Raw genomic sequence first — 18869 nt, 5'->3', positions numbered from 1 at the left:
TGTCCCTGTCCTACGCATGCGAAATGGACGCCTCATAACGATGGCGAACTGTATCTTCGATCGAGTAATATCTAGATACGATAAATCAGAGCAGGGTATGTTGCTGGAATCGAGGATAGAATGGAACATGAGTTGCGGTAATTGGTAACCACCGTCTCGAGTTTGGTCGAATTCACGAAGCGAGACATCGCGCTACGCCGCTTCGTATAGCCGGACGATGAGTCATACCTTCTATTCCGTGAGGTCGTTGTCTGCCGCCTTACAATTAGTCCAGGAAAATTTACCTCCACATACGGACGATACGCGTTCTTCCATCGCTTTTCGAGCGATTTCAGCTTCCCTGTCAACGTCTTTATCAAAAACTATAATTCGCGAGCCCTCGCGTCATATTGATCAGTTATGTTTTAAAAAATCATGAAACAGAAAGATTTGGAGATCTCACGATCTTGAGATCGCGAGTCAAATTTCGCCGCGATGTTTATGGCAAAAACGTCAATGAGCAGTACGGAGGCGGTGGACTGCCGAGAGATACGGTGTTCCGATTCCATTTACTTAACTGTCTTAATCCGTTAGTCGGCTAGCGAGACTCTTAAATGCACGTTAAATTTATCCTATCCCATACGTGTAAGTTAGAAATTTTACATTCTAAGTATGATTCCGGAAAATTTCGAATCTTCCAATTTTTCTATCTTCTGTTCACGATTAATTGCTTCTTGTCTAAAAAAGTTAGAAAATTGTGCAGAGAAACATGATCGTCGTAACGTCATCATTTGTAACGATTCGGAAGTATTTAATATCGCGAAAACATCAAAGTGCTCGCAAGTCACCGTATGTACAGATACCTTTACGCCTTTCTATCGAGTTTCCTGTAACCAATTACTTGTAGTCGATACGATATAATTCCTCTAAAATCTATACGCGACAAATTACGAATTAGGATATACTATTTGAGTAAATATATATGCGAACATTTCCTTTGTAGTTGACGTCGATTTCCTTTTTGCGGTTAATAGGTATCGCATCCGTAAATAAAAATATCGGAGTAGAGGTCGCTTCAATCGTTTGACGATTACGACAACCGTTTCGTTTCAACAGATGGCGACACCATCTGATATTTTCACTAATGCTGCTAATGACGTCCTACGATTTCTACGTTATACCGCAAGTACTTAAGTACGTACGTACTTGCAGATGTTGCATAGAATATCTAGAGATCATTTGTCCAATGATGTGATGTGATGTGAAAATAATTGAAGCGCATCCCATCGATGTATCTCGAAGCAAATTTCTATCTTGTACCAATTTCAATTTCAACACGGTACGCGTAAAATTTTGTAGCTTCGCCCCCCCCCCTTCTTTTAGGCGAAACCAACTGATTTCGAATTTAACTTAAGTACTTCGTCGAGTTAACTGGATATTAATTATGATACCTCTCTTAGTACTTTTTTAATTAATGATCTACTTTATTCAGATCTTCGTCATGTTATAAAAGTTAATAGATGAAGAGGACAAATATAAATAAACATATGCCTACAATGTAATTTTATAAATACAAAGAATGAATCGCCGAACACGATAGAATAGTAGTACGAAAATAATAAGGGATTCTTATAAAAACGTACACTTATATGATAATAATTTATTCAAAGATGATGCTGGCCGCAACAGCGGTTATACACTGAATACAAAGACGCGCCTCGCAAACTACATAATCCAAATAAATGGTATAGAAAAAAAGACGATAAAAAAGGATTTTTATGATCGAATTATTCAAAGAATGCGAGGAGTATGTGTATGTGTGGTGGTGGTACTGATGAAAAAAGCGCGCCTGAACAGACTGTAAAAAGGAAATAAAAAAAGGTAGTCGGAATAGGGAAAAAAAGAAAGAGAAATGAACGCAGAGTTAAGAAGCAGTACGAGAGCGAAAAGGACAAGGATGGGGGGGGGGATGAATGGTAGATAGAGTAGAGTAAAGTAGGGAGTACGTATTTAATTTTCGTCGACTTCCGCTTCCTGTTCCTCGTCGAATTCCGCATCCTCGTCCGCGGTGGCTTCTTGGTATTGCTGATACTCCGAAACCAGATCGTTCATGTTCGACTCGGCTTCGGTGAATTCCATCTCGTCCATACCCTCGCCGGTGTACCAATGAAGGAAAGCTTTTCTCCTGAACATAGCGGTAAATTGTTCGGAGATTCTCTTGAACAGCTCCTGGATAGCTGTCGAGTTGCCGATAAAGGTGGCAGACATCTTCAAGCCGCGAGGTGGGATGTCGCAGACGGCTGTTTTTACGTTGTTCGGGATCCATTCGACGAAGTAGGAGCTGTTCTTGTTTTGAATGTTGAGCATTTGCTCGTCGACTTCCTTCATCGACATTCTGCCACGGAAAATTGCAGCTACTGTGAGATATCTTCCATGCCTGGGGTCGCAAGCTGCCATCATGTTCTTTGCATCGAACATCTGTTGAGTGAGTTCGGGTACAGAGAGAGCTCTGTATTGTTGGCTGCCACGGGAGGTGAGTGGTGCGAATCCTGGCATGAAGAAATGAAGACGGGGGAACGGTACCATATTTACGGCGAGTTTCCTCAGATCAGCGTTCAACTGACCAGGGAACCTTAGGCAAGTGGTGACACCGGACATCGTGAGGGAGACGAGATGATTCAAATCACCGTAGGTGGGTGTAGATAATTTCAGAGTGCGGAAGCAAATATCGTAAAGGGCCTCGTTGTCGATACAGTAAGTTTCATCCGTGTTTTCTACCAGTTGATGTACGGAAAGTGTTGCGTTGTACGGTTCTACGACGGTATCTGATACCTTGGGAGACGGTACGACCGAGTATGTGTTCATAATTCTATCGGGGTATTCTTCGCGAATTTTCGAAATGAGCAGCGTTCCCATGCCGGATCCAGTACCACCGCCCAAAGAGTGAGTCAGTTGGAAACCTTGCAAGCAATCGCAGCTTTCGGCTTCTTTTCTGACTACGTCGAGGACCGAGTCTACCAGCTCGGCGCCCTCGGTGTAATGACCTTTCGCCCAGTTGTTACCAGCTCCGGACTGTCCAAATACGAAGTTGTCTGGTCTGAATATTTGTCCGAAAGGTCCCGAGCGAACGGAATCCATCGTGCCTGGCTCCAAATCGACGAGGATGGCACGTGGTACATATTTACCACCGGATGCTTCATTGTAGTATACGTTGATTCTCTCCAACTGAAGGTCGGAGTCACCGTGGTAAGTACCGGTTGGGTCGATACCATGCTCGTCACTGATAATTTCCCAAAACTGTAACAAACGATAATTCGTATTTGTTAAAAATCATTTACACGATTTAACGATTTTTTACGTTTTAAATACTAGACACGAAAGAACGCGTGCGCGGATACTCGAGAAAGAAATCGTACTTGGTGCTAGTCGATGCTTTCTCCTCACGATTACCCTTGCATCCGTTTTCAGTCTTCCGTATTATCGACCGAGAAGAACGGTTCAACGACCTCGCCGGCAAATAGCTCGCGTGTAATTAATCGTAATACAAGCGGTCATTAAGGCGCAGCCAGGATGGAAGTTTCTTCTTTTCATTTTTTTTTTCTTCTCTTCTTCCTACCTATACTACATATATACACGTGTACATTTTTCTTTCTATTCCAATGCTGCTAACGAATCATTGGAACCGACCTCACCAAGTGAAGATTAATTAATTTATATACGCGCATTTTACTTGAATCTAGAGAGATGATCATTGGTCTATAACCGTCGGCAATTAATTGCTTCTAAACGTGAACGAATGCGAAATATGGATAGCATGCAACGAACAAATGCAAGGCGCAATCGTGTGCCTTCTCTACTAGTTAACACACGACTGCTGTGCACGCAACCTCTCCTAACCGTAGTTCAAAGACCTTGCAGCAGCAGTATATTTCTGGAAATCGATGCATTCTCGAAATACCAACCAATGATGTAGACAAATATTCTATTGTGAAATATCGAATATGGAAGTTATATCACCGGATACGTAATAGAAGGTATTATCAAATAATCGACATAGCGCATAGAATAACAGAGAAGATGTACGAATATATGTATAGCATGTAACGCACAAGTTCATGATATACGAAATCATTACAAAATTATATTGTTGATACGATATGTCGCAGAACGTCATCATAGGTCGGTAATATTTCTACGTTAAATTGGCGTCACCTTAAACTGCTTATATCTTACATCCCCTCTTGCTCCTTTCTATTTATTCCAACTTACGATCACGCAATAATTTCTGGTTAAATATTTTGAAATAACACTAATGTTAATACAAGCACCCGACGATTGGTATCGCGATAATGTTAACTATAATACATCTATGGAAACTATAATGTCCTACATAGATTTATTTAACCAACGTAATCATATATGATCATCATTAATAGGAAGTGAACACCGTCCGTGCATAATCTTACTATCTCCCACTACCGGCGACATATTATACATGCGATATATGTACAATGTCGTAGTAAGATGAGTCACCAATGTCATCGCTATATATAGAAATGATGACTGCAATACCAATCTTGTCTAATTATCATAAGGCGCTACACTCGAATTATGTATGCACTCTGGCTTCTCCTTTGCTCCCTTCCGAGATCTATTCATTCCACTTTGTACATATACATATATATGTATTTCGGAAGTCGAGATATTTATCATGATGTTGTACATATGTGTAACACGTCGAGCCATAATCAACTGAATTACGACAGTTCTTATATATTTAGTATGTTCATAAAGATTAAAAGAGAACAAAAATGATCTAGCGTCATAAATTATGATAAAAAAAAATAGTTGGGCAATCGGTAAAGTGATACCATCGTTGATTCATATAGAATATAGAATCTAATATATCTAATTGTTTTAATTTATTTAATAATTATCTTTTCCCATATTTTTGGAAGATTTGAACAAAGTAAAAATTGTTCGCATATGCGGCATAGGGATGATTATTATCATTGCTCGAACGTTGATTTTTTAATGTACGAATGATGTTGCACAAAATGGCGGCCAAAGAATATATACTCTGAGAGAGGATCGATATACCTGGGTTGCTACCAGACACCAGTCTGTTGTTGCCAACATAAAATAATTTAAAACCGAGCGAGGTAACGCAAAAGAAAATGGCGAAAGGATAGCTTCTTTCTGTATTTGGAAACGTTTTACCGTACTACGTAATACACGATGTCCTTGGATTACCAAGATCCCTAAATGGGTAATTGTAACCGTTGCACAATTGTTGAGTGGTTGGTAAATCATGCTACAGAGATCATAATTCGCATAAAACATTTACAAGAAAACATTTTCGTTAAAAGATCGATATTACGGATATAATATTACGAATCGAAGTGGGTAATTTAGGAAACGGACGTTGACCCAATGAAACAACCTTGAAAACTATGAGAGCGTAAACTGCAACTGCATTACTTGCTACATGTCCGCTTTTTTCACAAGTAAATTGTTATAATAGTTATACCGTATATATGTGTATCCATGTTACATAACGTGATCTCAGTATATAAATTCGTTTTACGTTACGTTTTTTTAACTCGGATTTTTAATTAATTGTTAATTAATAAACAATTTTATCATTGCTATTTGCATCCTGTAACAAGTTATTTGCAGTACAGATAGGATGTGATTTTATAAAAAATAATACAAAACATTTTATAGTATAAACGAGATAACTATGACGTTCGAAAGCGTGAAAATGAATTTTGTATGGAACTCATAAAAAACGGAAAGATGTGAACGAAGAATTTACATACTGATAGGTTGTGTATGTGCCTGCTGTGAATGTATGAATGTATGCATGTATGTGTGCGTGCGCATTAGAGAGAATGTGATGGCAGAAAGAGATAGAGCGAGAAGGAGAGGAGAGGAGAACGACTGCGCGCGCAACCGCAGGTTCGATTCCGTTGCCGCATCAACCGGTGTATCCCGGCGCCGGAGATAGACCACGCCCATGCTCAAAGGGCTAAGTAAAACATTTATGTACAAATTTTTTAATGAATACCGGTTTTCAGCATTTTCTCTTGAAAAGTGCATTGACATTTACGATAAATGAGAGAGAGAGAGAGAGAGACAGAATAGTTAAGGAATATATATTTGAAACACTTGACGACAGCGCTTCGTTAGAAAAGAGACGGGCTGACGGGAAAAAAAACCGTTAAGTATACCAGCCGGCCGGCGAAGTTCTGTCGCCATGACAGGTCTTCGACCGAGCGAGGTTGCCGTTTTTTCGCATGCCAGTGGTACACGTACACGTAGCTCGAGTGTAACACGGTCTTTCGTCGAAATAGGTCTCGTTAAGGTTTTATGAATTTTAATTCATTTCCTGTTTTAGATTCTTCAAGCAACACATACACACACACACACGCAAGAAAAACGTTCGAAAGATATCTATACGCGAGTCAAGCGAGTCTCATTTTTTTTTTTTCACTACATTCGAATTTTTCATTTCTCTACGTCCCGATTATAGTAATAGCTACAATTATACGATATACAGAAAATATATAAAACATATACGAAAGACACGATTCTACTAACACCAACTACAACGCGACGCGACGCTACGAACAAAGAAGCGTTCTCCTTTTCCACGCGGCCGCGGATTCAATTATTTCGAATATTTTTCAACTCGAAACACTCACCTTTGCGCCAATTTGGTTACCGCACTGGCCAGCTTGAATGTGGACGATTTCCCTCATGTTGCTCGGTAGCTTTTTGGTCTTTTTCGAAGCTTACTGCGATAATCGAACTAACGACGAGATACACGCTAACTCGTCACGAGAGCCCAGAAACGAATATGCCCAGGCAGCGGCGTCCGTTACAGATTTTCAAGCTTCGGCTGGATTGCGGGGAGTGACGTGGGGAGGCTCGATCAACGTTTCTGATTGGTTGATATCCAAGCCCCGCCGCCTGTTCACCAGCCAGCGTCGACAACGTTGCCAACTTCTCATACGATTCTGCGCTCCAGCCTCTGCGGATATGATCGTTGACAAAATTTCAATTCGCCAAAATTGCAGGCCAACGCTGTCGGCCTACGAATGCGACCTCTTTTTTTTGATACTCTCGAGATTTTCCTTTTCCTTAAAACCGCAATCATTTCGATTACTACAGACATGATTATGATTCACTTATCGTGATAACAATTTTTGAACGTTCGTCCGTTTCTCAGCCCCAAGCATACATTTCCATGTATGTAATTACGAGTTTTTCACGTATATACGTATGTAATTTGCATATAAATGATGTTACTGTCAGTTATTATCAAATAACTGAAATAAAACTCAACACAAATTTGTGTTCTAATCCTTAAAATATATACCTGCCTTTTAAATAAAATTCTACTATATGAAGATATTTTATCAAGATATTTTATTAAACTAGCAACATTTTTAATATTCTTTTTTCGTCAGTACAATATTCGATGACCTCATCGATGGACGCACACGTATTTCCTCCACCCTTAGCTAAATGATGGGTATGTCCTAAACCCACCCTGATTACCCGAAGTTGGCTGGGAGAAAAGTCGATACGTGACTCACCGGCGTAGTACACACCCACCCAAATACATATGTATGTATTGCGGACCTACTAAAAAAATGTCTAAAAAGTGTATGTACGCCCTTCAGGCTATTGCTACGATAAAGTAGCTTTAGTTATGGTTGGCAAAAGGCTTTCCCGAAAAGTATTCGCTCCAGACGATATCGTTTTCGTCAAATGACACTTATCGCCAATTACTTGATATAATAGATATCTATGGTCGCTTTTGAGTGTTAATCAGTTGTATCGTACATGCAAAAGTTTATTAACCAACCATATGTTCGATATATAAATAAAGTTATGCATAAAAAGTAGACGAAAGTAAATGTGTGTATACGTGCATATAGAATGTTATGGAAGTATGTAACTTTACAAGCAGGAGAGAAGAACGGAAGGCGAACGAGTGGCGACAGGAGAGCAGGTAGGGTGGGTTACGCGTTGCAACGCGTAAGCCAGTCTTCTCACCGTTACCATGTATGGATCACTCGCTCTTCGTTTCGAAGGAAAAAATTTAACCATGATAGTGTACACGCCCGCGCATCTCGGTGTATGTGTATCGTATATTCGCTCGCACGTACTGGCTTGAGAGTACACGCAAACACTGTCTCGCATTGATAGACGCGCGTCACAGTACGCGAACATAACGGACCTGCCAATAACGGGGGATCATATTTATTATCAAGGTAAATTCTAACCGACAGGATCGAAGAATGCGTCTACCTCTGGTTGTTCGTATACGTTCTAACGTAGCAACTTTTCGTCTAACGAGTTTCTCGTTTCTTCTCTCTCGTTAATCAGAAAACGCATTCTCTCTATCGGGAGTAGATTGTCTTTCGTCGTTGTTTTTGAATGTGCGCTACTACATATCACAAGGAACGAAAATGTAGAATACACCGGTCATCGGTCAGATTTGGTCTATCTCGTCAACGAAAAACTTTCGCTAGCAAAGAAGGGTCGTGCAAGTATGTAAGTACGATACTATGTATGAATAAAAACTGATTATGTGTCACGAGGTCGATTCGAGAGAATAAGGCCGATGCGATACAGTGGTACTCCAATCTGATTGTCCTTCGTTAGTCGTACGATTAAACGAATCCACGAGCAGGAACGCTCGCTGACATCACATCTAATTTAGACGAAACAAAAACGAAAAGTCCACGTGCACTTTCCTGTGTCGATGAAAAAGAAATTTCAACATTCTTTCTGCTTGTTACTTATTCCTGTTTATTTCTTTTAGTCTGAGGCGTTTGTTCGAGTAGATATACTTGCTCGTAACCGGTTCGTCTCATTTAGATATCACTTATCGAAATTCTATATTTTATATATGATAAGGGTGAGTCACAATTACCCTAATCGAATTTCGTTCTCGTGGACAGTCGCTTCAAATACGTCGACAGATGCTTCAAATACAAAACATAGTATACTATATAGGGTACAATGCAAATAGACATTTAGCGAATTCGTAAATTTTTTTATTATTAAGGAGACAGCGGTATCGTACAAGTGAATCACAAATGATGTCCTTTGCTGTTAATGATGGTCGCGATATTTTGTACGTAATGTCACAAGGGGTGACTATGAGTCACGATGCTATCGAGCTTCAGTAACATACTTATTGTTAGATGCTCCCCCTTTTTCTATATAAGGTGCATCATATTTTTTATACTCTTGAAACGAACAATTCGAGATTATGATAGTAGAGCGATGAAGTGACATAAGAGTAAAAGAGTAAAGAGTAAAATTCCAAGGCAACGACTAGTACTCTACTTTGTCGAATCGACCAATGTATGTATTTTAATTGTTGATCGGACAAACAAACGAAAACGGTTTTACGCGTCGTTCATGCGTTTCGAAGATAATATATCATCGATGATAAGAACAACGAAGACGACTCGGGAGAACCGAGTCGGAACGACGCGACGGTCAGACCAAACCTTGCCCCGCCTCAACTTTTATTGATCCCGAGGACGTCGTCGTGCACGACAAATACGTGTAAATATTTCCGCAGGCATATATCCGTGTCTCAATTACAATAATTGCATCATTTTTGAGAATGATATATTTGCAATAGGCTGCCGAAGCTTGCTTATGTTTTGTATGTACATTTACATATATTTCGAAAGGTTCAGAACATCAAACGGTTTTCCATGAGAAAACCAGTGGGGGTGGTCGAGTTGTATCGGGGACAAGATTTTGACGTACGACCACTTTCTCGAGCAATCTCGAGCGATACAGGTCTGAAAAGGAGTAACAACGGACCCGCAAGTTGCCGTAAATGGTATCGTTTTCTACTTTGGACAGAGTGCGGGTACATCGTGCCGGAGCTGTGGATCAAGAGAACCAACTCGATAACGGTAGCTTCGAAATCTGATTGTGAGTCATTCGGTCGTTCTTCTCCATCTTCTCTTTTCTCTTTCCTCTTTTGAATCCTTCTTTCGATATTTTCAGTTTTATTCTTTGCTTTGTTCTGTTTTACTTCTCATTTCTAACATATGTATATATCTTATCTCATATTCGTTGAATATCGAAAGAAGCAGCATTTCCATCTGTAACACGTATCTTTTCATTACAAGTAGGATAAAACTCATTAATATCACTCGATTTAGCGTTAATAGCTTTGTGTTAAGTGTCTAACAACGTGACGCATAGGAAGATAAAACAAACAATAGTTTGTTATAGCACATGACGATATATCGAAAACCGAGAATATCCAATTTTGCAGCAGTCTGGTTATTGAGCAACACCTCGCGGTGATGTCATCGTAACAAGCTGTCTCATTTCCAAATCGGGAAAGACATTTATGTATTCAACTTTTATTTGTATTTGGCTAAAAACATCCATTTGTTGTTGCAGAATAGATAGCTGTTCGATAAAACACGATGTTTTTATCGAAACGAGATTATAATTTTTAACGTATACTTTGTAAGTGTTATTTTGTTTCTTACACAATAGAATTTTCCCTTCCAAATGTCGTATTTGTTGCGTTTAAAAGATACTCTTAGGATAGCGATTAGATAGCGAAGCATTTGCTGCGCAAAACGAACCTGACGGAGGAAAGAACGTGAAGAATAAGGAGAGGTTCACATGATCGAATCGCGAAGCAGTCTGTCCATGTTTGGATACGTCCATTGCATTTTATATGTCACCTTTACTATCCGTTTTCTTTCATTGCTTATAACGATTGAACTTACGTAACGCAGTTTCCAGTATAATTTTATATATCCTGAAAAAAGCGGCAAACATGACAGCAAATATTATATACAGTAATAATTATCTGTTTTATCATAACTCATTGTCATTATTGGCATATTCCCCTTCTCGAGGATCATTCAAACTAGGAGATGATTTAATCGTCATAGATTAGGTCTGATCTGTGCATTATGCAATTTCAATTACTCCGTACTTGGTACGGATAGATATGTTAGTGTAAAATAACATGTAGGTATCCGATGAATATTTATTTGAATATTCTTGACTGTGAAGCCACTCGTATAATAAGTGGCACAAGACCACTTTCTATCTGCGCGCAATATCTCGATACGAATCTCAAAGATTCGCTTTACCCAAATTTGTTTTACTTTACAAATTCGTTTCCTATTTATGGTATTGTTATATTTGATTTTAAGATATCAATAGATTGTGTACACCAAGACCATAAGTAAGAAAGATATAAAGCGAAATATCGTTGGCAAGTCCCTGGCAAATGGTTCCTTGGGGCGTAGCCGAGACGAGGAACACGATCGATTTTCGTCCGAAGCGCATTGCGGATATTTCGGTTGGGCGGTTCTTGACATTCGTATCGAATTGTACTAATCCTGTGCTTCTTCTTTTATTTCCGTGCTAATTTCGTTTTTCTTGTCAAATTTAATCGTATTACGATATTTACACTATTTAATATAATAATGCAATCATATTTTCAATGCATAACAAGAGAGAAGCAAGATTTATTTAAGAGTAAAATAACGTTGAATAGAAACTAGGAATTTGGAGAAGGTTATTTGGAAATTAATTTTCAATCAAAAAGGCGGAAACGTTATTTGGAAACGTTATTTGGTCCCTTGTCAAAAGAGGTAAGCCAACGGGAAGCCTTCATCGCCCACGTGGTTTCATAGCTCCTTTCTCTGACTTGATTCCTGTGCCGGTTATCCCACGTGTGTCCTTTATGCTATATCACGCATTCAGCGTAGTGTAGAACAAACGTTGTTCGAACTCTTAATAAGGATGCTTTTTCTAACTTTTGCGATTAATCATAGGTATTACTAATGCTGACTAAAAAACGTTATTATATGATGTTATGTCCACAAATGTATCAAGATCAAAAAAGGTATATAAGACTGTATATCATATCTATCACATATTTATGTAGATCGTGAAACCATCGATCAGCTGATTAAAAACTTGGTAAGGACCTCATTAAATTCCACAGAATGTCGTAAATGCAACTTATATGCTCCTCTTCAAAAAATGTTCAACCTGAAATGTTTTATCATCAACTTTGACGTTAGCCATTAGATCGTAATATAAATAAGATAGAAACTTTGCTCCGACGATGTGATCCTTCAAGTAAATTGGATGCTCGGCGAGTACCATAGGATCTTTGTTCCTTGAATGATCAAACTGGGACATTTAATTTTCATCGAACAAATTCTCAAAATTGCATCTGTTCAATTAGACCAAGTTCTTCGGAAATAGACCTCCCCATATATTTCTATTAGTGGAGCTCGCATTTTTTCGGACCAACTATCTATATTTTGGTATTCTATCGACATCCAAACGAAAGGATAATAAAACGATTGCTAGCGCGAACTGATTTTCAATGAACAGAGTGAAAGGATATACTTTTCTAAATGTTGATTTCTTTCGGCGTTACATACGCATTCATAGCAACGGCTACCATCTTTCGAACATTATTGGGGAACATCGAACCGTGATACCACCATCGTTCCAACTTATCAATGAAAATGTTGTGTAACCTTCATTAAATAGTATGCCTAATCGGTGTCACATTGAACAAAATCATTTGAGAATGTCCTGTCGGGTGGTTTTGATTTTCCATAACCCGGAGGATCTCATACCATCGTAGTAAATTTTCCACCATCCAATCTCTCTATTTATGGTTTAAGATGCATCCAAATCAAACTTGTACCGTGGTATTACACTTCAAATTTAAATTTATATTAGTAACGTGTCTCTCCTTTCGAGCTTTTTAACAATTTTTATTTTGAAATATAATAAATAACGCTTAATTATCGATATTTCGACATATTCAAAACATTATCTTCAAATATATGTATGTACATACATTTGAACGGAAAAATTGTATCGTTCAAATGCTGAATTTGATTGAGGGTATGACTATTTAGCTACATTTTTAACAATCAATTATCCCTAGATAGCAGCACCTTCGCCAAATGCAATTAGCACAATTGCAATTGTGTTGAACGTGATAATTTTTTTAAAGTTGCTTACCTAAGGTACCTGGTAAAAGAATAACTGAATGTTCACCCGTACCAACTCTCAGGTAATTGATGTTGATTCCATTTACATTAATTTTTTTGTTCTGATTGAAAAATATTACAACTTTTATCGCAATTTGTATTCGTATTTTGATATATACATATGTATGTATGTATATGTTAACTCTAAAACACGTTCTTGGAGTGTCAAAGAGTACTTTGTACTTATCCATCGAAAAAAGCTTACGCTACAGGTATGCTGAGACAATATATTGGCGAAATTTCGATGAAACATCACTAGCATGGCTGGCGACTTTCTTGTTTACTCTACCGATTCACCGATCTGTCTTTATGTGATGCTGCTTACGTGATAGTGCCGCGAGATATTGAATTTGCTTTAAACATTTTTCTTGGATTTCAATGGTATACGTTACGTAAATCATTATCTATGTAATATGTTTATTATGTATAATACCGTATGTATAATACATTACGTTGATAATGGGTTACGAATCGCCGATAAAAGTTCAAATTCGAATTTATTTCGAATTAATTAATAAATAATTGAATTGCTGAGAAGACGATATACATAAATAGCGATAAACTTTCTTAAGAACCTATGCACTTAAATACTTACTAATAAATGAAATAGTAAAATTGTAAATAATATATGTGATTGGGCAATGTATTTTGATTCAGCAATGTGATATTTTGAACGTATAGTATCTTCTTGAACAAAGTATCGGATCTATATAAATGTATTTTAATAAATAATTAATACAGGACATTTGATATTCTTCGCTCTTCTTAAACTTCTCACGTTGCTCTTTCCATTCTAAACATGTACTTCTTATTTTTCTTCTTCAAGCATCGCACTTATTTAACTATTATTAATTATTGATGTTTTTAATATTTAAAATAGATGACTTTCAAATTCACATATATACTATAGTATCTATGGCATAAGGATAATTCTAATGATAGTGTGTATATTATGTTGAGAAAAAAACAATATCAGGCAATAATATATACTTGCATGGTGTTATTAAATAGTACTTCACACTTTTCGAGTACGACTAATATACTCTTCTATGCTCCATTTTTTTTTACGAAAATTTATATTTGATAATTCAATGCTCTCATAAAATAACGGGTCTAGGATGCTTCATTGTTTTTCTGCATTACATTTTAATTATATTGTTACAATTGCTCATAACAGATCATTTATTATACTCGATAAAATAATAATATCTATTACTTTGAAGATGACTAACATCAATCAGTTAAGTACAGTTTTATATAATAGTACGACTTTACTTAAACGTACAAAAATTGTTATGTATTTATTTTTGAACAAAATAGTTTGCGAAAGTATAATGAATTTCATAATTTTAGTGTTTAAAATATTTATTTTTTAAATATACAATAATTATCGGTAATGTAACGTCAATGATCACTGTCACTCGTATGCATGGAAACCGTAAAATATATCCAATGTACCATATATTAAAAATAAAAATAAAAATAAATAAAAGCTTCTGATAGAAATTGACGATATAAAAATGTTTAATCCGCATACAGTCTTAAAAGCATTATACAAATTTCTATACATTTTCAAGACAGACTGACGAAATTATATAACAAATATGATCGCGATGAACAATATAAAAAGTGTTTATATGTCCTTTTTGCATGATAGAGTATACGAGTGCAAAAGATAATAGGAGATGAAATTTTCTATAATGAAGTACATAAATTCAGTGCAGTTTGTTTTTCTATATCTTATACCTAGATGTAACATTGATAGAAATAAAAATAATGAACAAGCCATGAACGTTATAAAAATACCCTTATCATGAATCTTGTTGATCGCGATTCAAAGTTCTGTGGTATTCTTCTGTCAAATGTTTTTTATACTTTGTCTGATCGTTCCATAGTTTTGCTGCCTGTGGATTGAGGGGACTCTCATTGTTAGGTTCTAAAAGAAAGAACAGAGTTTATGATATTTGTTTGTCAGCATTTTGCATAAAATTGATCTAAAGTTACTTACCACTAAGAAGAGATTGTATAGATAACAATATAGTACGCACATCGTATAAAGCGCTCCATTTCTCTTTTAATATATCCAAACAAATATTACCCACTGCGTCCACGTTTGGGTGAAAACAAGGAGTAGCGAAACGTACAATTGGAGCACTATATGGGTAACTATGGGGAAATTCTAAAGTTAATTTGTATGTAAGACCAGCATAAACCTGCAACAATAAATGAAAATAAAAGTTCTCTTGTATCTATTACTATTTTCATTATGAATAGAGCAATTATTACCGTATCCCTTGGTCCTGTAATAGTTCCTATCCATTTAAATAGATTTTCTCCATCTGGAAAGGCAGAAACACCTTTCTCTGTGCTCATCATTAAAACCATGAGCTCCTTTTGCAATCTATACGCATATATTTACCCTTATTAATATCATACGAAAAAGTCAATTGTATGGATAAATCTAGCATAAAATATAATTATGCTCAAGGATATTTACATGCAATCTAAGAACCAGCTAATATTAAATCATTCGCTCAAACATTGTGAATAGGTTATGTATTCTAGTATTACTATTACAGTAAGATATGTATTTGCTATATGAAATTTTTAGTATAAAGTGAAAAGTATCTGGGATCGCTATAGATAAAAGAATGGTAATAAATAAATAATATATAGGAGCAAGATCAGTTGTGTATTTTAAATATTCGAAAAAGTTGGCGTACCGTTTACTAACTGCATGCTTGTCTTTTGGTATATTCTGTTTTTCCTCTGCAGCTTTACTCGGAGCATTTTGAGACGAATAAAATGGATTTATATTTTGTGCCATTCCGAATCGAAAGACACAAGTGATTCTTCGAATTATTATTTGCCGTACAAGATTTCCGAAGCTTCGGTTTGGGATACAACAGTCACTGTGGAAATTTGAATGCTGGATCTCCTACCAACCTTCTTGAAAACATTTGACTTCGAACAGCTGTTGAAGGTGAAGCGTGTGGTTTGTTTAATATGTACTATCGTGCTACGTACTACATTTAATTCAGTTGAAAACACAGTAAATTCAATTATATAAAATCATGTTGATAAGCAAACATTAAAGTTATTTGTTAAAAAATTATTTCCTTTGATTTTGTGTAAAATTGAAACGTGATGTCTCTGCCATGTAAATACAATAGTAAATGTATCATCGATCATCACCAAGTCAGCAAGAACGAGCAGTTCCAGTAATTACATATGTAGTGTTTAGTATATATTGTGCTAACGTTGAGTTAACATGTGACAAAAGTTCTGAAAAAAAAGACGTACAACTTTAAGGAAACGAAATTTATATTATTGTATTGCTTACTCGTCTATAGATTCATCATTTAAATACAGTTTATTCCTTTATAATTAGTTTATAATAATATCAACATTGTTTCTCTACAATCATTATTGCGAATTCGATAAAGATTTATAAAAATAAAATGTACACTCTACCGTGTAAATTATTATAGAAAGAAGCAATATGATTAGAGTACTAGATTGAGGCAGAAAAACATGGTCGCGTTGAGGTTGTACACGTATAAATATCGTATTTATACGATGTGAAATTTAAAAAAAAAAAAGAAAAAAGATGGCAACGGCACAAGGTACACCAGAATCTGACACTGGAAGTTTTGAATGCTTTCAAAACTATACAGCGCCAGAAGTATTTATCCAGGGTTTGGCTGGAATTGTTGATCAACAGGATGTAGAATCTATGATAAGAGCACAAAAGCAAATGTAAGAATACTTTTCCAAATATTTGTTCAAGTACCAGTGTATATGCAATATCTTTTTACTGTGTCTGTTATGTACTAAGTTATTGCTTCACAGGTTGCAGAGATTTGAAAAAACCAACGAGATGTTGACCAATTGCAATCAGTTGTCGATAAATAGATTTAAAACTGCTGGCAATGAGTTTAAAAAACATACAACGTTATTAGTGGAAATGAAGAGAGATCTGGATTATATTTTCAAAAGAATTCGTATCGTAAAGAACAAACTGAGTCAGCAATATCCACAAGCATTTAATGGTAAGCATATATATGTAATCTATTTTAAAAACATACATGTGAATAATGGTATGTTGATGATATGTTAGCGTGATATATTTTGTTAACATAGAAGCGGTAAGAAGCAGTTTAGCGGAAGAAGTAATTGTCGAAGATGTAGATTGCCCTGTGAAACCGCTTGAACCTGAAATAGTACCACTACCAAGCGCCTCTAATACCGTTATGGATCGAGATCCAGATTCTGATGGTAACCAAACTACCAGTACAAGTAATCGTATTACCGTATAAGAAATTTACTTACATTGTGACAAGTTATTCGTCGTTAAAGTTTTACGATGCTTCTACTTTTTATTCTTTTCATTTTCTTTATTAAATTTTTTTAAAGTCATTCGTCGAACCAAACAAAATAATTATTGAGATTCAACATTTGTACTTGTGATATGTGTACTTATCTGTACGACCATTTTTGATGTTCTTCGCTCAGTTAGACAAAAATTTCTGATAGTATGTAGTATTATGAATGAATAAATGAAGTATAATGATAGCCATTATACATATTCAATTATAAGCAAAGATTTTCAACAATGTTAATCCTTTTTGATAAATAAATTGTAATACGAAGTTGATCAGTAGAAGATGATCAGTTGGTCGATGCAACACTTTTATTTACAAATCCTTTATACTCGTATAATATATGTCGCATGTGTTTCATTGCGAGTTGTACACCGAATTGAAATATATATATATACACACATATATATATGTGTGTGTGTAGTACATAAAGTTAATTAATTCTGTAAATTTGAAGAAACATGAAAAGTATCGTAAATAACACACGTGTCTTATTGTCGAACGGTTCACCAATCAGACGCAACACTTTGATATATATTAAGCAATTAAGTCAGTATTTATTGTCCTATGGTAGAAAAGTACATAGGTAATTCCTTTCTAAGCGTTGTTAGCGTAAAACGATGTACATGTTACAGCCATAGTATGTGATAACAGAGTGGTAGATATCGAAATGTAGCAGAAAGGTATCGCTTGACAAGTTGGTTTAAAGCGATTTCGGTACGCTATGGCTGTAACGTAAGAGTTACACTGTAATGAAATGAATTTTAGAAATAGTACGAAAAAAACAAAAGAAAAAAATACAGATGTTATATTTCGATTTTGTTAGACGTAATTTACTTGGATCTATTTCCCACTCGTTAGGGTATACGAGGTCGTTCCTTTTCCCGAATACGTTATTTAATTACGTAAACGAAACTAATACCGACTTCAATTGTTGATGTACAGTGCCGGTTGAGGAGTTTCAATTTGCAAAGCTGCGGAAACGACGAATAAAGAGCAACGATAGTTCATCAACGGAGAGCAACAACGATCACAGTAACGCCGAAACTTCGTCCTGCACGTCCGATACTGGTTAAAGCATTTGTTCCAGAGTTAGAAAATTAGAAGACTACGAAAAAGAAGAATACCTTAAAAAAAAAAAAAAGAAAAAAGAACGATAATAAAAAGAGAGGAAAGAGAAGATTGATATTTTATACGTTAATGTTATCGCGAAAATGGTTAGCCGATAATAACGGTTTAGTTCCATCGGTGGTAACCGGCTATGCAAATTTGGAAAGTTTCAATTATACACAACGTACAAAAGTAGATGTACGCGCAACCGTATACATATTTGTAAATTGCAAATCTGTGAATTTTGTCAGTGTCGACGAAATAATAAAGTATTATTTGTACACTGTAGAAGAGTCGA

General features: G+C 36.2%; 5 protein-coding genes across 5 annotated transcripts; 1 reads left to right on the top strand and 4 right to left on the bottom strand.

The window, feature by feature from the left end:
• Nucleotides 1-1776: 1776 nt before the first annotated feature.
• Nucleotides 1777-6855, bottom strand: LOC139990262 (tubulin beta-1 chain). The gene is made up of 2 exons (XM_072009382.1): nucleotides 6687-6855; nucleotides 1777-3276 (listed from the first exon to the last, which is right to left on the bottom strand). The coding sequence occupies exons 1-2, from the start codon at nucleotides 6741-6743 to the stop codon at nucleotides 1990-1992; spliced, it is 1344 nt and encodes a 447-aa protein (XP_071865483.1). The 5' UTR covers nucleotides 6744-6855; the 3' UTR covers nucleotides 1777-1989.
• Nucleotides 6856-6977: 122 nt separating this feature from the next.
• Nucleotides 6978-8954, bottom strand: LOC139989672 (uncharacterized). The gene is made up of 2 exons (XM_072008167.1): nucleotides 8047-8954; nucleotides 6978-7629 (listed from the first exon to the last, which is right to left on the bottom strand). The coding sequence occupies exons 1-2, from the start codon at nucleotides 8221-8223 to the stop codon at nucleotides 7417-7419; spliced, it is 390 nt and encodes a 129-aa protein (XP_071864268.1). The 5' UTR covers nucleotides 8224-8954; the 3' UTR covers nucleotides 6978-7416.
• A 2929-nt stretch (nucleotides 8955-11883) lies between these two features.
• LOC139989671 (valacyclovir hydrolase) lies at nucleotides 11884-14075 on the bottom strand. The gene is given in 8 exon segments (XM_072008166.1): nucleotides 11884-12054; nucleotides 12119-12182; nucleotides 12185-12340; nucleotides 12421-12507; nucleotides 12510-12557; nucleotides 12560-12720; nucleotides 13047-13141; nucleotides 14070-14075. Coding segments are annotated over 8 exon segments (708 nt in total). The 3' UTR covers nucleotides 11884-11963.
• A 351-nt stretch (nucleotides 14076-14426) lies between these two features.
• Vih (ubiquitin conjugating enzyme vih) lies at nucleotides 14427-15938 on the bottom strand. The gene is made up of 4 exons (XM_072009402.1): nucleotides 15803-15938; nucleotides 15366-15480; nucleotides 15088-15292; nucleotides 14427-15015 (listed from the first exon to the last, which is right to left on the bottom strand). Exons 1-4 carry the CDS (start codon nucleotides 15904-15906, stop codon nucleotides 14891-14893), a joined length of 549 nt encoding a protein of 182 aa, XP_071865503.1. The 5' UTR covers nucleotides 15907-15938; the 3' UTR covers nucleotides 14427-14890.
• A 467-nt stretch (nucleotides 15939-16405) lies between these two features.
• LOC139990272 (kxDL motif-containing protein CG10681) lies at nucleotides 16406-18862 on the top strand. The gene is made up of 4 exons (XM_072009399.1): nucleotides 16406-16838; nucleotides 16932-17131; nucleotides 17223-17357; nucleotides 18407-18862. The coding sequence occupies exons 1-4, from the start codon at nucleotides 16690-16692 to the stop codon at nucleotides 18535-18537; spliced, it is 615 nt and encodes a 204-aa protein (XP_071865500.1). The 5' UTR covers nucleotides 16406-16689; the 3' UTR covers nucleotides 18538-18862.
• Nucleotides 18863-18869: the final 7 nt, after the last annotated feature.

This window comes from Bombus fervidus, chromosome 8, assembly GCF_041682495.2.
Source record: "Bombus fervidus isolate BK054 chromosome 8, iyBomFerv1, whole genome shotgun sequence".
In the NCBI taxonomy this organism is placed as follows: domain Eukaryota; kingdom Metazoa; phylum Arthropoda; class Insecta; order Hymenoptera; family Apidae; genus Bombus; species Bombus fervidus.
This window is presented reverse-complemented; position numbering and strand designations above follow the sequence as displayed.